Source organism: Hyaena hyaena, unplaced genomic scaffold, assembly GCF_003009895.1.
Source record: "Hyaena hyaena isolate Hyena2069 unplaced genomic scaffold, ASM300989v1 scaffold_760, whole genome shotgun sequence".
Lineage (NCBI taxonomy): Eukaryota > Metazoa > Chordata > Mammalia > Carnivora > Hyaenidae > Hyaena > Hyaena hyaena.
The window spans coordinates 17,004-38,188 of record NW_024081391.1 but is presented as its reverse complement, the minus strand read 5'-3'; the positions used below and the strand labels follow the sequence as shown (position 1 = coordinate 38,188).

Below are 21,185 nucleotides of genomic sequence, written 5' to 3'. Positions count from 1 at the left end.
ACAAACATAACATAGATGAGACGAAGAGAGGCATCGTGAAGCATGCTCAAGGAAGAGCAAAGAAGCCACCGGCAGGCTCTCACTATGACTAAGCCGATGCACTGTGTTCCAGTGGATGCCAGACGTGTTCCCGCTGTAGGCCCTCTACCCAGAATGTGCTTCCCCTGAGCTTCCGTGGGAAGCCCTTCCTCACCAACCTTGCAAGTCCTTGCTCAGAGCTCAGCATATCAATGAGGCTTCCTGATTCTCCCATCCTCCCCTGCCTTCTGGGACCTCTTTTTATTCTGTTCTGCTTTCCCCCTCCCACTTCCCGGGACACTTAGCACCATCTAACACACTGACTTATTTATTATGTATCCTTTTCATTATCTGTCTCCACCCATGAAAGATATATCCCAAATACCTAGACTTCGTGTCTGGTCCCTAAGACACAATTTTGTTTTTGTTTTTGTTTTTTTCATATTGACATTTCATTGTGCATGTTGCATTGTAAAGGAAATAAATTAGCAAATATGTTCAAAATATGGGTAGCATACTGCAAAAAATATTGCAAAAATAGGTGAGGTGTAATAACGACATTACAGTTTCTTTTAGATCCCTGGGAAAATGCACACCTAGGCCGTGTTAAGTCTATGATCATGCTTGTGAATATTTTAGTGCAGAGTTTCAGAAACACTACACATGATAGTAAGGGACGGCTCTTGAACAAACTGAGCCCAGAGTTAGAGCAGATACAAGTTATGAGCAGAATTCAAAGAAGGAGAGTGAAAGCCAGAAAGACTTCTTGGAAGAAGCAGCAGGACCTCCTCTCTAGTGGTTGAATGGGTCAGGTTTTACAGCAAGCTGTTGCCAAGCAGGGATGGGCTGGAGGCTACAGCCTGCCTGTAATACTCACTTCGTGTTTGTCCAGGGGCCTTTGTGGCGGGTATAACCACCTTATGCACTCAATCTGACGGCGGGAGACAAGACGTGTGGCTTTCCCCAGGCAGAAGAACAGAAGGTGTAGCTTCCAATGGGGCTAAGGGAGAGGGATGGGTAGATCCCCTGGAGCAGGGACAGGATCGGTCCCCACCACCAGTTTCCCCTGGTTCTCCCCATCACATCATTTTTTTTTAAAAAAAGAAGTTTATTCTGAGAGAGACAGAGAGACAGAGAGACAGAGAGAATCCCAAAGAGACTCTGCACTGCAAGCCCAGAGCCAATGCAGGGCTTGAACTCACAAACCATGAGATCATGACCTGAGCCGAAACCAAGAGTGGGACTGTTAACCACCTGAGCATACCTGATCACTCCTTTAATAAAAACATTAACTATCCTGTAGTGGGCTCTTGTGAAGTGTCCGGCCATGTGCTAAGTGCTTTACCTGCAACAATAACTCACTAACTTCTCACTATAACAACTATCCTGTGTTATTGGTTACCTCTCCCTCCATTTTACAGGTGAGGAAATGTGGGATCAGGAGAGTTAGTTTGTCCCTATTGCACAGCTAGCACAGGATCGAGTTTGTGTCAGAGCTGCTCTGCCTGGCTCTAGAGACCATACTGTTAACCACCTTGAGGGCCACGAAGGTCAGGGCCAAGCTGGAGGACCAATGGAACCCCTCTCACCCACCGCTGACAAGTCCTTCCCCCCGAGGGAAAGCAACGGTTCCATGTGGAATGGAGAACTAAAACCAAACCCTTTCATACTGCTGAAAAGGACAAACAGCAGAACCTTACACGCAAAACCAGAGAAAATCTTATTTTGGTTGACCAGATGAATGGAGTAGACGATGCCCTCAGAGTCACCTTCATTTTGCATTCAGGAAATTGTTTTTCTTTCTCTACACATAAACACATAAAATGTACATAACTTCATCCTAATCTCACAGAAATTCACTGCAGCCTAGGACTGTGGCACTGAACACAGTTGTCACTGGCTGGGGCAAGTGGTAGTGACCGGCTTTGGGAGTGGGGTATGCCAGAGGTGTGTGTTGGTTCAGTTCTTCTGAGCCCCAGCCTTTGACCTTGACCAGGGTTGATTTACCAGGAAGCTAATGAAGCTTCAGTTTCCCTCATTTGCTACAGCCCCTTCCAAAGGCTGAGAGGCACCCTTCTAAGGCCTTCGTATGTGACATGGTTCTTAAAATTTGGTGGAAGTAAGAGTAAGATTATTCTGATATCAAGAAACAAATTGTAACCATCTCCCCCCAAAAATCCCTCAGATCACATTAAAGTATTAATTCATGAAGAGAAAGACTTACATTTCCAATAGAAATGATACATTTCTGCTACAAGTATTGAGTGGGTCTTGGATTGTTACATAATCCAGTTAAAGGAAAGGAATAAATTATATGTTCACATGGGAGAGAGATTTCTTTTCTTATGCTGCTTCAACAAAAAGTACCATCGTTGACAAAGATAACATAACCCCACAGCGGGATGACAGACTGGTTAATAAATGTTGGCAATTTGGAGAGCAGGTAAGATTAATCACTGTATTTTAAAAAATGGACATTTTTTAGCTGATATGTGAAATAAATCTAATAGGGATTTTCCAAAATTTGGTGATACTTTTCAAAATGTACATGACATTATCAAGGAGAAATTGTGAGCCTGGAGGAGACTTTCCAAGAATATCAATATTAAAAAGCAAAATGTGATCACCCATGCAACCAGCGAGGCCAAGTTCTCTTTTTAGTCTCTCTCTAGAAAATGACACGATGAAACTCTTACCAGATGTAAAGAATATGCAGACCAAAAATACAGGGGGAAAAAGTATCATAGAAGTTTGCTAGGCAATTAATGAAATTACTTGTATTAGACTTCTCATATTTTCTAATTCTTTAATGGCACCTATTGACCTTTAACATTTATAGTTTGTTGTGATTTATTTTTCTTCTTTAAGAACCTGTGCTGTCTGTTAGGGCTGCCATAGCAAAGACACGCAGCCTGGGGCTTACACTATGGGACTTTTTGTCTCCCAGTTCTGGGGGCTAGAAGTCCAAGACCAAGGTGTGAGCAGGGCTGGTTTCTCCTGAGGGCCATGGGGGAAGGGTCTCTGCCAGGTCTCTGCCCTTGGCTTGTAGATGGCGGTCTTCTCCCTGTGTCTTCACATGGTGCGTCTTCCCTCTGTGTGTGTCTGTCCTCACCTCCTCTTCTTATAAGGACACCAGTCATATTGGATTCAAGCCCACCCTAATGACTCTGTTTTAACTTCATTACCTCTTTAAAGACCCTACCTCCAAATACAGTCACATTCTGAGGTACCAAGGGTAGGACTTTAACACTTCGGGTTTTGGGGGCTGAGGGAAGTGTGCACAATTATGCCTGTAATGGTACTCAATCTTTTTTATTCTTTTTAAAAGTTTATTTGTTTTTGGGGCGCCTGGGTGGCTTAGTCGGTTAAGCGTCCGACTTTCACTTAGGTCACGATCTCGCGGTTCGTGGGTTCGAGCCCCGCGTCGGGCTCTGTGCTGACTGCCAGCTCAGAGCCTGGAGCCTGTTTCAGTCTGTGACTCCCTCTCTCTCTGACCCTCCCCTGCTCATGCTGTCTCTCTCTCTCTCTCCTAGAAATAAATAAAACATAAAATAAATAAATAAATAAAAGTTTATTTGTTTTTGAAAGCGAGAGAGACAGAGCACAAGCAGGGGAGGGGCAGAGAGAGAGGTAGACACAGAATCAGAAGCAGGCTCCAGGCTCTGAGCTGTCAGCACAGAGCCCAACGTGGGGCTCAAACTCACAAGCTGTGAGATCATGACCTGAGCCAAAGTCAGATACTTAACTGACTGAGCCACCCAGGTGTCCTCAATCTTTTGCTGTTTATAAAGAGGGTTTTAGGGGCACCTGGGTGGCTCAGTAGGTTAAGTGTCCGACTTCAGCTCAGGTCATGATCTCGTGGTTTGTGAATTAGAACCCTGACAACTTGGAGCTTGGAGCCTGCTTTGGATTCTACATCTCCCACTCTGTCTGCCCCTCCCCCACTCGTTCTCTGTCTCTCTTACTCTCAAAAATAAATAAACTTTAAAAAAATTTTTTTAAAAAGAAAAGAAAGAGGGTTTCTGATATTTTCTCAAGTTTTAAGAACCAGGAACTCTGGACATATGGGTATCTCTTTTGTTCTCAGAATCACCTGTTCTGGAGTTTATAACCCCTTGCATATAAAAAGTCTTTCCAATTCAGTAATGTTTATTGAGGACCTACTATGTGGGGGCACTGCTCACACTGTGGCTCCAGCAAGGACTGCCATGGACCCTGCTTGCCCAGCCCCCAGCAGTGGTGAGTGCTGCGAGAGAAGCATCCAGCACTCTGGAGTCCAGACCAGAAGCCCACAGGCTTCACAAGGGGTGCCCCCCCAGGCAGTCACCCAGGGCCCTGCCTATAGAAGGGCTCTGTGCTTGGGGTTAATATTTTGCTGTCACCACTTTGAAGTTATTTCTTCTTTATAGATAAGAGATTCCATGTTTGCCTTTTGCATCAAGCCCTGCACATTGTGTCTCCAGTCCCAAGGAGGGAAATGGCAGCAGCTTCTGGTGATGACCAAGTTGTCCTGACGGCTGGGCGGGGTTTCCCTTCAGAAAAAATGGGTCCTCTGCACCCAGAAGGGGTCCAGTGTGTGCCAGATATATGGGAGCACTGCGTGTGTAATCCAGAATTCTCTCCCTACTCGTGAGTTGGAGGAAATGAATTTTGTATGGGGAGCATTTTGAGGCTTCAGCTCTGGAGTTGGAGGATGGAGGACTAAGTGCCAGCACTCTTCTGCACGTACTGTGACTGCGGGCAAGGTACTGACCCTCCCTGGGGCACAGCATCCTCATCTGTCTCAGGGCAGAAAGCCATACATTCAAGAGTCAGGACTTCATACCTGTGTCACTTCTCCTTTTCCAGGCATTGCTTTCAAGTCAGAGCAGCAGAGGGGAACCACTGTGTGTGATGAAGAGAAAGATCTGGGGTGGGTGGGGGTGGGGCCTGCCCCAAGGCTAGGCACGTGCACCACAGGTCTGAGAAACAGGGAGACGATCCGTGGAGGTGATCTCCGTGTCCATGAGAGAAAGAAAGAGCCAGACTTTTCTGGCTGGACTGCACTGTCAGCGACCCCATGTGCCCAGCCAGGAGGCTTGGATTCTAGCAATGAGGAGCTCCTGGAAGCATGTGGGTGGGACCTGATGAAAGTGACATCTGATGAAAACTCATGTCTGGGAATACTCTTATTCAGCTCCTTTGAAAGGAGAAAGGAAGGCCAGGTCTTGCTATGGGGCTCCTGCCTGATGGCCTGAGACCCTGCCTCTTTTGATCAGCAGCACAGGACACACACACAATGTAAAGAAATCATGGGGCAGCCAGGATCCCGGTGCTCTGAAGGCCGCCAGAACTGTGCTCTCTGTCTTCCTACCCTCCTAAAGAATCACAGCCTTGCCGTCTGTGGTCTGAGAAAGGAAGTGTGGTTCTGCCTCCTGGAACAGGGCCTGTGGGTTGCAGAGGCAGAGAAAGGCTGCAAGTCCCACGCAGAGGAGGCTGACTCCACTGGACTGACTGTCATGTTGACATGAAGCAGGGTTCATGTCAAAAGTTCAGGAGGAAGCATGACAGGATAAGAAGGAGTGGAAGCGATGCGGACAGTGTGATCGTCCCGGGACTGAGACCCAGCATCTGGAATTCCAGCTGCAGGAGACCAGAAAAGGCAGTAACCAGAGCTGGTCCTCCCACCAGGCCAAGGGGACCAGGGAACGCACGGGGGATGCCGAGTGATGGCACAGAACCAGACGATGGGGTGAGCGATGCAATGGCCCTGCCATATGCTGAGTCTTGTGTCCCCTTTCTCTGAACCTGGCTTTCAACCCACCAGGATGCCTCCCGGGGCTTTCCCTTCAACCTGACTCTGAGCATGTCTTCCCTCCAGAGAATATGTAATAGCACATCCTGCTATGTACACCGGGCCCACCACCTGGCTGGCCACATCTGCTCCTCCCACCCCAGGCAGGCCTGGGTGTGCACAGATACAGTGAAGCAGCCAGTGCAGGTAGTCCCGAGCACCAGAGGGTAGAGAGACTACGCTCAAGGCCTTTCTTGACCAATAAACCCTGGGACTCCTCATGACTTATCTACTGAAGGCCATTCTTCTTTGCTCCGACAGGACACAGACTCCCCCTTTTCTGCAGGACTAGGTTCAAAGTCCTTAGCATGGCACAATTGACCTCCATGATGGGGCCCCTGCTATCCTTACTTTCTACATTCCAACAACACAAATCTATTGGTTGGCTTGAGGCAAAGAGCCCCTTATCTTTGCCCTAATCACGATCTGTCATGAAACTGTTGATCACACTGCTATCTGTGCCTCTTTCTCCAGGGTAGTGCTGCAGTCTCAGGCAGGGTCCTGACACAGAGCCAGTGCTGAGGGTAGAGAGCATGGATGTGGCCAAGAGACCCTTGCTTCATCTGAGTTCTTGTGATGGGACCAGCGTGGGAGGGTTCACATCTGTAGCTCCTGATGGCCATGTGAATTCTTGCCTGTCTATATTTCTCCTGCCTCTTGCTAAGCAGAACGGACCAGGACAGGGCAATGTCTCACCAGAAGCAGGGGCAGACCTGAGCCCTGGTGGGGCTACCATCTGCTAGACCACAAGGAGGAGGAAAGGAAGATGTTTCAAAAAAAATTGGGAGAAATCATGAATCCTCTGCTTTACAACCTTTTTCTCACCCAATTGGTACTGGGCTTTTGGAGCCTAAGATATTTCTTTTTACAAACTTGAGAAAGCTTTCAGATATGATCTGGACTAAAGAATTACAAGCACTGGAATTGGCTTGAGCTATCGCCTGAGGGATTTGGACAAGAAAAAGAGATGCCTCCTCAGAAGTGAGGATGGCAGTGGGCAGTACGATAATGTGTGCCTCTGTGCGGTGCGGCTGGCTGGATCCCCTCTCTGGGGACCTTCAGGGACAGGTCCTGTGGCTCAGGCAGAGAAAGCCAGTGTTTCTGAGAGCATCCTGGATGCCAAGCGTGCATCCATATGCCTCACATGTTTGCCTTCACTCCTGACAAGTTCCCAGTGAGGGAGGCGGAGTGGATATGAGGCCAGAAGGGCAGGCATTAAAATACCAAATGACTTCTGCACCCAGTAGAAATAACTGCTGTCCCAGGACCCCAGAGGGAGCTTCTACCACCTTTCCTCTGGAGTTCGCATGAATTCCTTATACTCCAACACTCAGAGAAGGTCTTGGGAGGCCCCCGGCCCCCCTGTCCAGGCTACTGCCATCTGCTGATCCACGCTGCCTGCTCCAGCCACAGACCTCTTCGCTGTCTCCCAAGAGGCAGGTCCTACATCGTCTCCATTTTATAGGAAACTTGAGACTGAATGAAATCAGGGAACTTGCCCAAGATCACATGGTTATGAGGAGCGAGATCAGGGGTCAAGTATAGATTGGCTGGACTTGGGCCCCCACATCTCACCACAGATCTGAGGGGCAGTCTCTGGAGGGTGTGATAGGCACAGATGGAAGATTCCATGTGGAAGAATCTGGTCTCTGAGATGTTCCTGGAAACAGCAGAAACATTTAGTACCAGGGTAGGTGCTGGGGTGAGATCTGCAAGGCCCTTGTGAAAGCTTTCCTGCTGGCCCAGTAGAAGCTTCTAGACTTCACCTGTCCCTGCACTTGGTCAAAAAGGAGCCTATTGAGGCAGTGTGGAGGGTGTTCTGGACAGATCTAGTTCTCATCCTAGCTCTGCCCTGCATATTGGCTGTGTGACCTTGGTTGCATTGTCTAACGTCTCTGGAGTCCAGCTGGTATAGTAGGTTGGGAAGGAAAGTAGTTCTAATGGCCTTTCTGGAGCTTCTTAGAGGCCTCCCTGCTTGCCTCTCCTTGCCATCTCAAAATCCTTACCCCAGCCACTCATTTTTAAGGTAGGCTGGTATAGCACCCATGATATTTTATAATTGAATGAGAAATATTTTTATACCCACTTTTCAGGAAAGAAAAACTGAGGGTTGCAAAACACAAAGGACTCAACTACTGTCTCAAGAAAAGTCACTGTGATGGGGCTGCAGGGATAATTTTCTTGAAATATGACAGATGAAAAGAAAGTCCCCTAGGGGTACTAGAACCAGAAACCTAGCCTTGGGTGGGGCAGACCTCTCCCCTCTCCCTGGATGGGGACCTGCTAGCAGGAGCCAGAGGCAGAGAAGTTCAGACAGGGTGGCCCTGCCCACCCCTTGCTTCCCCCACCCCAGGACTTTGAGCATCTGGAAGGGGACCAGAGGGCTGTCCCTGGCGGCAGAAGGGAGTGACTAGGTCTTGTTTCTCTGGAATGGAACAGGTTTGACAGGGTATAAAGTTCCTCAGATGGAGGGGAGCCTGAAGAAGACCCTCTGGCAAAAAGCAACACTATGCAAAAAGGGAGAATGGGGTGCCTGAGGTCTCTGATAAAAAGCTTTGCCCAGAGATGATTCATTCATTGGGCCCTGTTTGCACTTCCATTGCCAAAGCCTGACTTTTGACTTTTCGTTACAGATCCTCTGCTTCAATTAGGGCCACTAATTGCTTGGATCTAGGAAATGTGTTTGGCTTCCCTTAGGTATACCAACATTTGAGGCTTGAAGTTCAAGCAGCAAGGCTTTTAATCATGACAATGCATGCATGTGACACCACCACTCCCCTTCCCAACCTGCTCCCTGTTCATTCCTATCCTTTGCCTGTTTCGTGTTTCTTCTTAGTGGTTACCACTGTCTGAAACAATTTTATGTACAGATTTGCTTATTTCTTGATCTTTTTTCTCTGTCACACCCTCTGGACAGGGAATCTTCACTGAGGCATGGGTGTCATCTGCCTGTTTGTCATTATACTAATCAATGCCCAGAAGGAGAGCTGGGGTGTAGGTAGGTCTTTATGAAAAACCTGTTGACTAAATGAGTGCTTGAATAGTTGAATGACTGCTCAAACAGTTCCTGATGTACTTTACTTAAGAAGTGTTGGGGCTCCTGGGCAGTTCAGTCAGTTGAGCTTCTGACTCTTGATTTTGGCTCAAGTCATGATCCTGGGGTCATGGGATCAAGCCCTGTATCAGGTTCCTCGCTGAGTGTGGAGCCTGCTTGAGATTCTCTCTCTCTCCCTCCCTCCCTCTGTCCCTCTCCCCTCTCCTCTCCTCTTCCCTTAATTTATATTTAAAAGTTGTTTTCTTCCAACTCAGTATCTCATTCCAACATCTCCACCAATGGAATAATGGAGTCTCAAAGCTTAGGACAGACAAGGACATTATGATTGTAGAATATTGGATACCAATAGATTTTAGAATTTTTGCCTCCAAAAAATATTCTCCTAACTCATCATCAACACCTAAATGACTAAAGAGCAATACCATCTTCCATACTAATCCATTCTCCTTTAGGTTTGACTGAAATCCTTCTTCCTATTGTGATTCCAGTTTATCAAGGGGACTCGTTTATTCGTTTGTACTATAAATATTGATTGAATGCCTACTGAGAGCACAGGGCCCAGCATTCAGGATATGGTTGTAAAACCAGTTTGGTATCTACTTACAGAGCTTACAGCCAAATGGGGCAACATATCCAACAAGTGATCACACAAATAACTATGTAGCTCATTTTAGTTGTGCAGTGTGGTAGGGGATAAAATTCTGGGTGCTATGAGAACATTAAATGCTGGGGAGAGCTGAGTAGTGAACTCAGGAGGAGATTTCAGGAAAGGTCCCCCAGGGAAAAAGAATTCACAAACTGAGATCTGAAGACTGAGCAGGAGTGAGTCAGACCGAGGGAGGGGAAGACTAAAGGGGAGCATTCAAGACGGAAGGAATGTCCTTCTGCACCACAGAGCAGATGGTGTTTGGCTTCTTCCAGGATTTTCCTAATAGAGAGAGAAATCTTTTATTCTCCTCATAGACCAAGAGGCTTTCAAGGAGGCATTGGTAAAGGTCTTAGCCCAGAAAATATACAGTAAGTCAATAGTTTTTTTCTGTCAATAATTTTTTGACAGAATCTTTAGAGTTAAGCTTCCCAACGTCTGACTGAATTGTCTGAATTGTAACCTGAATTGTCTGTGATGGTAGGATCTTCAAGCTGGCTACCAAGGCACATGTCCAGAGAGTCACACTGCCCTGGGGCTCAGAATATTCATTTGCATCTCATCTGTCCAGCTTTCAAATTGATAAAGAAGGCGAGTGGAATAGAATATATGCAATGGAGGCCTGACTCTAGATCCCCAGAAGAATCCCAATTCCATACCCTGATTTGCTGATGTGCTTCAACCCATCCACAGAGCTTCAACTAGACCCATTTACAAATGGCTCATCTATGCTGGATTATTCCTCAGTATGTAAGAATTGTTCTTTCATAATCCTAAGCATAAGGCTATCTTGATAATCAACTGTCTTTTGGGTATCTCTGTCTTGATATCCCACGGCCCCCTCAAACTCACTATCTATCATTCTTGCCTTCAAACCTACTCATCTTGCTGTCCTCTTCAATTTGGTTTAGAACCACAGTGACTTGAGAATGCTGTGGTCATCTTCCTTAACATCTTCCTCTCTCACCTTCCACATCCATTGGTTACCAAGTCTTACTTATCAGTAATGCTTCTCTAACCCTATGTTTCTCCCCAATCCCACTGCTTTCTCTTTAGTCTGGGTTATTTGCTGATCTTCCAGTTAGCACTCTATCAACCTATCTCCAGCCTGTCAGTATGCTGCCAAAAATCATCTTTCTTATTTTTTTAAAACTTTAAAATTTTTTTTAATTTATTTCTGAGAGAGAGATAGAGACAGCGTGAGCAGGGGAGGGTCAGAGAGAGAGGGAGACACAGAATCTGAAGACCATCTCCAGGCTCTGAGCTAGTTGTCAGCACAGAGCCCAACAAGCGGCTCGAACCCATGAACCATGAGACTGTGACCTGAGCCGAAGTCGGACGCTTACCCGACTGAGCCACACAGGCGCCCCAAAATCATCTTCTTAAAAAATAGCTGAAAAAGCCCTTATTGACTCCTCATTGCTTAGCAAACCAGAGATTCTCAAAGGGTGCAGAACCATCATCTGGGAACTTGTTAGAGATGCAAATTCTCAGGCTCCACCTCAGAGCTAAGGAAACAGTAACTCAGGTGACAGGGCCCAGCAGTCAGTTCTAAGAAGACTTCTCAGTGATTTTTCTGAGACTAAAGTTGGGGGTGCCCAAGTAATCAAATATAAATTTCATAGCCTTTCCCACATGGCTTTGAATTATTTGATCCCTGCTTCTCATAGTCCTGAAATTCTTATTTCTATTTACTTTTCTCTATGTATGTCAGACCCCTTCACCATTACACACTTTTATAAGCTATTCCTCTGCCTGGAATATCCTTCTTCTCATTTTTCCTGGTCAAACTCCTACTCATCCCTAAGAGCCAGCTCAGAGGTCACCTCCTCAGTGAAGCCTTCCTCAACTGTCCCAAGCTTCATTTAGTTGCCTATTTTCTGGGTTCCTGTAGCCCTTTTGTTGACAATTTAGTTACAAGATGTATCTGTAGATGTAGCTTTCAACATAGGGGATGAATTTCTATCAGATAATTAGAGGAGGTGCTGATGGAGTAGATGTGGAAATGATAAAGGGCAGTCAATGCTGCTATGCCCCATCCTTTCCACTCAATGCTCTTCTGGGAGGGATGACATCTCTTGTGCTGAGTCCATATGGTTGGACAGGGTGCACGACATCTTGTAGACATTCCACAATTTAAAAAGAAAAAGATTGAATGAACAAAAGATTTTTTGCCTTGGAAGGAAGGATGGGAGTTTCTACCTGAATTTGAAATTCCTATCTTCTATCTCTTTATAAAAGCCCCAGAGAAATAATACAGCAATGCTAATCTTTATACTTCAGGGAGAAGCCACAACCACCTTCTCCCCAGCACAGTGATTGTTCAGCTGCCGGATGGGGGAGGGAAGGTGTGGGGCAGGAGGGACACTCATGTTCCCCAATCTACTGAAATTCTCTGCTGCTGTGAGCTGATGTACTGAGTCTGGCAGCTTCCTCAGGTGGAGTGATTGTTGGGAATCTCTGCTGTATTTTACCCTTCAATCTCCCACACACTCCCTTTGTGCCAAGTGCATGCCATCCACCTCATGCCCCTCACCCCATTGCGATTCAGCCATAAGGTTCCCCTGAAGCACTCAGCATTTTCTCCATTACTGTGTTACTCACTCAGTGAAGAGCCTTGTGCCTCCAAAGTACACAGACCTTCGGGGTGCCTATCAGGGTACTTTCCCTTACTAGCTGTTCAGCCTTGGGCAAATGATAACTTTTTTTAACCAGTGTTCTCAACTGCATGAGAGAATTAAAACTACCAGGTGCACACAGTGTCTTACACAGAAGGATCAGTCAGTAAATGATCACCATTACTATAATTTATTCTTTGGTCCTTATCTTCCATCCCCTAAGCCCAGCACCAGCTTCCAGTGCTTTCCTACCAAATTGGAAAGTCCACAATTCCAGCTCCTTCTGTTTTGGTGGGTGGAGGCTGCCTGATGCCTTTTCTGTCTGTAAATCCTCAACCCTGATCAGCCTGTTTTCTAGCCCCAAGAGCGTTCATTTTCCATATGCTCCCCAGCTGGCTACCAGCTCAGTCTCCTAAAGGTTAAACTTGTGTTCCAGGGCATTCTTTTCCAGCATTACCTTCCCTTAAAAAAATGCAAATACATCAGTGGTTAGGATATCAAAGCAGCTACACACACACACACACACACACACACACACACGTGCGCGCACAAACGCATGCATGCACACATGCCCACCCACCTCTCACTATGCATCTCCTTGTGAAAAACAATCTAACTCTTTAGGCTGTGTTTCACAATTTTCCAGTAAACTTTTATGCTTTCTTGCCACAGAGACTTCTAAATTGACAGGCAACGTCATTAACTGAACTCTGTAACAACTCCGCCAAACTCATCAGTGATAGATAGCCACCTTCTAGAAGAGGCTTCTGATATCTTTGCCTTCTACTTCCTTGCTTCTCTGCACCCCTGGCCCCTACCACATGCACATCTGTGCTTGTTTCATTGGCCTTCTGTATACTGTAACAAAATACAGGCCACGATTGAAGGAAACTAGTCCGCTGCCCTTCAGAGCGCTTCTGACCTGCCTGGTGGTTCAGCTCTCCCCAGCTGGACCAGCATCCATCTGGAACCAAAGAAAGACCCAGGGGTTCCGGTCAACACTGAGGTGCCTGCATTGCAGCTTGTTGTAAACATATGTGCCTTTTGGGACATCCACTCACCTGGTGTAACTTGAGAAGGCATGCATAAGGAGTCTGGGTCTCTTTAGATTAGGGGGTTAGGCTGAAGAAGGTTCCAGTCAAGAGAATCAGCCTGCAGTGGCTGTGGCTTGTCCTGGGTTCGTAGAACCCTGAGCACATTTGGGCCATAGTTGAGGACAGTGTTGGGGGGCAGAGGCAAGGGTGGGGTTAGAGTGGAAGGAGGGACTGCCGTAGGCTATTGGCTATTCTCCAGGCTTCAGAACACCTTCCCTGGGGTTGAGCTGACCTGGAGTTCTGGGAGGCAAAGCCAAGCCTAACCGAGGACCTGGCATTGGGTTTGAACACCCAGGGCCATCAAAGCTTGAAGTCTGGGGGATGCGTCTTCCTGGTGAAGCCAAACAAATCTCTAGGTAGGCATAAACTGACTACACAGATTTCATTTCTGAACACATGTTCAAAGGTGATAAAATAAATGCAGATGGTTCCTCCAAGCCTCAGAGGAGGGTTTTTACATTGACTAAATAAACTAAAAAGCACATATGAACACATATATGGGAAAGGGAACAACAAAGAAATCCTCAAAAATGCCAACCCTCACTGGATACAAGTGTGAAGGAGATGTGGCAAGAACAAGGCTGTCTCAAGAATTTGCAAGAAGGAACAAAATACACACTCATGAATATGGAAAAGCATGTAGATTGCTAGTAGTTCCACTAAGGAGGGTTAGGAATACCTTTCCTGGTGTGTAAACTGAAGATTCAAGGCCTGTCAAGAAGACTGGGCCAGGGGAACTGGGTAAATGTTACCCTGAAGCTTGTCTCCTGGGGTTGGTGATTAATATACTTTAATCAGGGCTAATTCTCCACTGTGAAATTTGGAAAGTCCTGTCAGAATTCCAGGATGAGGACTCCTTCAAATCCCCCAATAGCTAATCATCATCACTGTCATCATCAGTAACACTTGGAGGGACTTATAAGCCAAGAACTGGATGATTTGATTATACTGCAAAACAGTCTTATGAATTAGGTGCTATCCTCATTTTACAGACCAAGAAATAACGGCTCAGAGAGGTTAAGCAACGTGTTCAATTTCACACAGCCTGTAGATGGAGGCAGCCTGTAGACTTATGAGAGGGCAGAGTAAAGCCCCGACCAATGGCCAACAGAGCTTCTCACTGTCACCATCATTAAGAAAGTGAGGGCTGTCCAGTCTGGTCACTGCCCTCTGTGCGGGAGAATCTCATGATGCTGAAAGGCCCCATCAGGACAGGTGAGTTATCCATGGACACGCAGATGCTGGCAACAAAGCTCAGCTAAAGCCTGTTTTCTCCTATTTGGTGAAGTTCGTCACACTGCATCACATGCCTCCTTGTGTCATGAAGCTCCAATAGGAAAACAGGCAATAAGGGAGGATGAAGTCGAGTGTAGAGTTTTCCTGGAGCCAGATGCCAAGTCTCCTCTGTCGTAGAGATGAGTTTAACTTTGGAGCTATCTCAATGGCAAGTGTTGACGCTGTAGAGACAAGCCTCCCAGGAACCCTGAGGAAGGCTCCACCCTAGGCCCATAAGCCCAACATGTTGACTTTGGCAGCACTTGAAGGCCCTCGTATGCCAAAAAAGTTACTGAAATGGAACCAGGTAATGCTTCATTACTCTGCCACCCAGCATGAGGGAGGTAGAGCCATCCCAATGGCCCGAAGGCCAAAGTCCTTTCAGGAAAGTTTTCATCTCATCCTCAGGCTCACTTTCTCGCCAGAGCTGCCCTTAGCCCAGAAGCACGCTGCTCCAGGCTCACTCTCGACGTGCAGAAAAACTCCTTCCACTAGAGCCCTGTTGTTTAGGGGCCATACCTTCCCAGGCTGGGGTCCCTGTCACCCAAGCCCATCTCCCCAGGCAGCCAGGCCCTCTAGACAGGCTCTACACCGACTTGGAATAGCAGCTCTAGAGGAGGAGAATTAGTTCCAGCCTGAGAACTGGGCTTGGCTCAATCATAAGACAGCCATGTGTCATGAAGCTTGCTCATGAAGCAGGAGCTATGAAAGGTTTCCATACAGGCAACTACACTCTTTTTCTCTAGGACTGTAATGTTCATTCTGAAATGCAAAGTGTCACACAGAAGGCAGGGCCAAGGGGGACTAGAGAAGAGGAAACAAGACTGTGTCCTCATTCAAGCTTGGATTTACCTCTTCGCTCTGCAACCTGCCTGCTCAATGACTGTGAGCAAGTTAAATCCTCTAGTCTCAGTGTCCTCACCTGTAAACTGTAGGTGGCAATGCCTGCCTCAAAGGGCTTGTGACAAAGGCAACAGTGTTTGCAAGTGCCTAGAAGAAGGTGGGCACAAGGCAAATTCCTCATGTCCTGCCTTTATATTTTGGGCATCTAGAATCGAGTGCAGTATAATGATGCCCTTAACCAAAGCCACTGCAATTTTCTGAGTCTGTTTCAAGAGGTTCATGACACATAAAGAACATATATTTTATTAGGCATGTGTTAGAGTGATCTCGGGGCATGGGCAACTCTAAACAGAGTACATGTGGGCCTTGAAGGCAGAGCAATGCAGGGAAGGCACAGAGCTGGGCCCCAGAGTGGGACAGCAGGTGTTTGTGCCTCGGACAAGATGGGAGACGAGAGTCCTTGGGTTCTAGCACCAGGAGGAAGGTCTGCTTCCCAGTGGGGAAAGGCTTGGGGGAATGACCTTGGAGGAAACTCCTCAAGACTACCTCTGTGGACTGATGTGGCCATCGCCATGGCGATCCCTCTAGGACATGGTAGCACGTTCCTTCCATTTCAGAATGATGAATCCACCAAAAAAATGATACAGAGGAATATAAGAGCTAAGAAAGGAGAGGAAGGGAAGGAAGATGGAACTATGTCAAATGCCTACTCTTTGCTAGGAAGTCTACCATGGTTATTTAACTGACTCCTCTTGATAGCCCTTTGAGTTAGCAACAATCCCCAAGTGACCTTCTGAGCTTAGGAAACACAGGCTTAGAGAAGCTGCAAAGCCTTGCGCCCAGTCACAAAGAAGTGAGGACCTGGGATTTGAACACAGGTCTGACTCCAAAGTGCAAGCATCTTCTAATTCCTCATGCAGCTCTGGGAGGGGCCTGAAGAGCAGCATGGAGGCCATGTGCCCAGAGGATCTTTGATGAGTAAGTTTGCTGTCGTATGTAGTTTATTCATGATCCATTTCAGCTTGCTTCTGGGTAACGGTACGTACAATTATTGTTACAAATAGTTAAAACATTTTTTCCTATATGCCTAAAAGATGAAAACCACTTACAGAAAGCAAAACAAAAGCCAAAGCCAAAAAACAAAAAAGAATCCAACCCTTAACCCCAAACCCCAAAACAACAAATGTGCTGAAAAGAAACTTCCAAAACTAAAATTGCCAGGTTTGTTATTCTCGTCCCAGGATCGTAATGTTGGAGCAAATCAAAATTCTAATTGGCAACAGTGACAGCGGAGAAAGGAGCGAGCAAGTCCTTGACAGTGAACTTGCTGGCCAGAATTAAGTGTGGAGCTCAAAGCTACCGGGTATCATTTCAATGGACATAATAATAGTGGATTTAATGAACTAATCGAACATGAAGTATACCAGAAGGGGGGTCATCACTGTGTCTACACACAACTCTGACAGCATCTGATTTTAACAAGTTTACTAAAACGACAGTCATGGCCTTGACAATACTGAATGCAGAATACTGGTGTACACAGATTTTACAGAGCGGCAGAGCGGCTCCTGAGAGCCGGGTCACAAAATTAGGTTTAACAGATGGGAGAGGCCTGAGGGAAGGCAAGCACACTGATTTTATTGAGAAAAAAGCTTATATACTGTAGGGTTGCTGAAGTTTAATAAATAAAGGTCAACTTATAATATATAAAAACAATATAAACATTTATATGCTACATGCATATCATATAATTTAAAGTAATAATTTATATATGGGGAGAGATGCCAATTTATGTTCTTCCGATTTTTCTCGACAAGGCACACACACAGGAGGTGTCTATCCGTATCCATCGCCAGCCTACAAGTTTATTGTTTTCTGACGTCAGTGCTCGGACGTAGGTTTGGGACGTTTTGCACTGAGAGTTCCAGTGTTTATCGTCAATTCCCCTGCAACCGTTTTTGACAGGCCTGGCTTCTTTACATCTCGTCTCATAAAAATACTGTTTGACAGGAGAGTTGCCGGTTTTGATCTCCCCCAGCACCGTGACCTGGTGTCCCCGAATGTCGATGGCCGATGACTTGTCGGTTACCCACAGGCTCTCGCTGTCGCATACCGAGTACTCACCTCGGTGACTCTTGTGCTCCGCGTACCTCTTCCTCCGCGACGTTCTGTTGGCCGCCACGGGGTTGCCTATGTAATCCTCCATGAGATACAAGGGAGGGGGCTCCAAAGGGGTGCTGTCACTCAGCAGGACCCGGGGTGAGCTGTAGCGTCTCTGTTGCCGCAGGAGTTCTGTGTCCATTGCAGTCACTGGCTGGAACTCTGACTTGGCCGGCTCTCCCTGCTCCAGCTTTGGGGGGGCCTCTGCTTTGGGCAGGGTGCTCTGGTAGTTTTCCTTAACGTCCACCATCTGCTTGGAGAGCTTGTTTTTCAAAATATCTGCCTGGATCAGCTTAATAATCAGGGAATTTAGCGAGTCTTCAGGCAAACTCCTTTGATCCATGTTGTTACCTTGGATGCCACGGAGATACGCGAGAAATATCACATAAAACAAGATGGACATCACCTTGTTCACCTGTAAGATCTGAAAAGGAAACACAGATGTTAGTAGCAGGCTGTGGCAGCTGAATCCGTGTCATTCTGGGTTGGGTAACCCTGTGAGAGAGCAAGGAAGAGCAGGGTGTCACCTTCCTAGGTGAGCACCCAGACTCCTCTCTGATGTCAGGCACCAGGGCTGTCAATTTCTTTCCTTGAGAAATACTGTCTCCATAAGAGTCCTCTGAATCTTTAAAGTACCTTTTTCCCTTCTACCTCTCAAATCTTTCCTCTAGCACTGGGGCTGTGTGATAGGGAAAGAAGTGTGTGTGTGTGTGTGTGTGTGTGTGTGTGTGTCTTGTGCAGGTGAAAGAAGAGAGGGAAAAATAATTTTTTTTAAACCAAATAAACCTGGGGTGCCTGGGTGGCTCAGTTGGTTAAGCATCCAACTTCGGCTCAGAGGATGATCTCACAGTTTGTGGTTTTGAGCCCCGCGTCGGGCTCTGTGTTGACAGCTCAGAGCTCAGCAGGCTCTGTGTGGAGCCTGCTTTGGATTCTGTCTCCCTCTCTCTCTGTCTTTCCCCCACTCATGCTCTATTTCTCTCTGTCTTGATAATAAATAAACATAAAAAAATTTATAAACCAAATAAACCAAAAACATGAGTGGTGAGGTCTACAGTATTGAAGAGTCAGCGCTCTCCCCAGGATCCAGGTTTCCAGGAACCTCAAAGGCAGAGGGAGGATGAGGTGAGCACTTTGGACTTGAGTTTCTGCTCTCTTTCTTAGACAGAAATCCCCGAAGGCATGTGCGTTCGATGTGTGCTCTTTCTGCGGCCCTCTGTTCTGTGTGGACAACATCCTGCCACTTCTTTAAACAACCCTTAACCATGAAAAGACCACAGTCCACTGTACCTTGGCAAATTATGAAGAAATTGAATCTAAAAATTATAAAGGTGTGTTTACATTCTTTTAGCAACAGGAGCAGACTTGCAATTGTCTCAAGGAACAGAGCTCTACCACCCTTCCCCCACACCCAGTGAGCTTCTGGGCCTCTCAAAGGAATACCCTGAGGCTGGGGTCAGGTCGGCTACCTGCACACTGCAGCCTCAGAGATGGGCTCATCCCTAGCCAGGCTGTGTCTGGTGAACCTGTTCTCTTGCCCTTGAAATGAACTTGTGGGCTGCTCCCCACTCTGTGAGAAGGTCTGGCTAAGCTCTCCAGTGGATATGCTTCACCAGGGCGCCCACCTGCTTCACAGAGACTCCTCTTTCACAAAGTGGGGGCCATGCCAGGGCACTGCTTGCAGAAGATGGTGACACAGCAACAACCAGCCCAAGTGAATGGCTGGACCTGCTCTGAACAGCAAGATTCCTTGTTCTTGTTTGGTCTCTTAAGTTTCTAGTACAAAATGTTTCTTTTGGTGGTTGTATTTTAATTTTGCTATCTCCTTGTTTAAATGGCAATTTAACCCATCCACATTCTCCTTCCATTACCATAGCGGAACCTTTAGGCGAGGTTTCTGTTGGGCCCTTATGGAATTATAGGGCTGTCCTCAAGATACCTTTCTTTGGTTCTCCCTCAGCAGAGCAGAGCCCAGCTTTCCCGAAGGTCGGTGCTGCAAGGAGGCTCTTCAGGTGGGGAGGGCTGGCTGCAGGAGTGATCTCCACCTGCACGCTGTGATCCACACCACCGCCCTTGAGGTTTCCATCCCTTAGTTACCTTCGCTACCACCTCACTGGCCCCCAGGGCTTCGCGGTTTCCTCTTTAAGGCTCTAAGCATGGAAAATAAAAAGCCTTCTCTTGGTTCACCTTTGGTATTTGCAGAAAGACTTTACGAAATCCAGGGGGAAAACAGAAGGGAAATAAACAAGAGCGGCACAAGAAACAGAGAAGCAGCGCTGCTTACCAAGAGCCCGTGCCTGAGCTTGCCCATGCTAACTTGCTCCCGGGACTTCCAGACGCAGGCTTTCTCCCATCTTGTCTGCAGCACTGCTCTCTCGTTCCCAAAGGCCAACAGCGCTGCAGGCACTTTGCTCCAGCTTCCTCCTCCTGGCCCTTGGCCCACCTCTCTGATAAGGGGACCATCTTCCTTCATGGGAACCACTCTTGTGGGACAACTGACTCCGTCAAGGTCAAAGCCGAGAGAAGGATTCTAGCTTTGCTGCCCACCCCTAGAGACTGCTCTAGGAATTGTATTAGCCTAGGAAAGTGGTTCCCACAGGATAACTGCTCTCCCTCCCACTCGGCATATAACTGACATTTCCTTCAATAGTGCAGGCCTGACAAATTGAAACTTGAGCACAAAATGAATGGCATACGTGCAGCTAGAATTGCATGCCCATTCCTCCCCACTCAAAATGGAATACAGCTGCAATAAAATAATTAGGGACTAAGAGTCTATCAAAAAACAATTTATTACATCCTCTCAAGGCCCAGCCACTGTAAGCTAAGAATGCATAGGATACCTGCTTGTGGGGAAAGAGATCAAGTATGGCCAACGAGGGAGGTCCTAGAGGGAAGGAGAGTGGATGTGTAGATTATTAACAAGGTAATTTACAAAGGTGAACTGACAGAAAGCAAGGCCACCCAGTGGATGGCCTTGGAGTTCAAAAGGAAGCCTCTTTATGAGTGGTACTTGAACACAGAACCAAAGTGTTGTAGGGGTAGAAGAGACCTATAAAGCAAGCATTTAATCTAAGTCCTGCATTTTATAGATGAAGAAAACCTAATTGCAGTTGAAAGAGGAAGAGAAATGCACAGAGTAGAGGGGTCCTCTGCACTCCTGGCCCAGTGTCTCCTTTGGTCAGATTAGAGCAAGGCTCACACTCCCAGGCCCCAGCCCCGTTTACTCTTCTAAAAGCTGCCTGAACAAGCTTTAGGAGCTGTGTGCACGTGTCATTCCTCTCCCCTGGCACACTCTCATAACACCTCCTGTTGAAGTTATTCTCATTCTTCAGTGCCCACTTGGAAAGCTAACTTCTCTACAAGCCCCCCTCCCCCCCACACCAAAGTAGTAACTGCCACTTTCTTTGCAATGCCTCAGTGAGTTTTCCAATTGGTTGTGGTAGGAGGTATCCCAGGCCTCAGGGCACTCCATGGTTTCCTCACTAGATTCCCTCTCCTCCAAGGCCAGGTGCCCCTTCCCATCTGTGCTTCTCCCCAGCGTCCTTGCCATGATCAATACGAGGGGATGATACCTGCGAATAAGTAGTGGGAGAAAAGCACTGGCAGGCTGGTAAGTGTTTCTAACTCACATGCAAGGCTGCAT

The 21,185-nt window shown here is 47.0% G+C and overlaps 1 protein-coding gene across 1 annotated transcript; it reads right to left on the bottom strand.

Annotated features, from left to right (window-relative positions):
* Positions 1 to 17,130: 17,130 nt before the first annotated feature.
* Positions 17,131 to 17,960, bottom strand: NTF3 (neurotrophin 3). Its single transcript, XM_039218404.1, has one exon. It carries the CDS (start codon positions 17,943 to 17,945, stop codon positions 17,172 to 17,174), a length of 774 nt encoding a protein of 257 aa, XP_039074335.1. The 5' UTR covers positions 17,946 to 17,960; the 3' UTR covers positions 17,131 to 17,171.
* Between the last annotated feature and the right edge of the window lie 3,225 nt (positions 17,961 to 21,185).

Bases quoted from the DNA above. Each gene is read 5' to 3' on its own strand.
- NTF3 (XM_039218404.1), bottom strand. From the start codon at position 17,945: ATGTCCATCTTGTTTTATGTGATATTTCTCGCGTATCTCCGTGGCATC.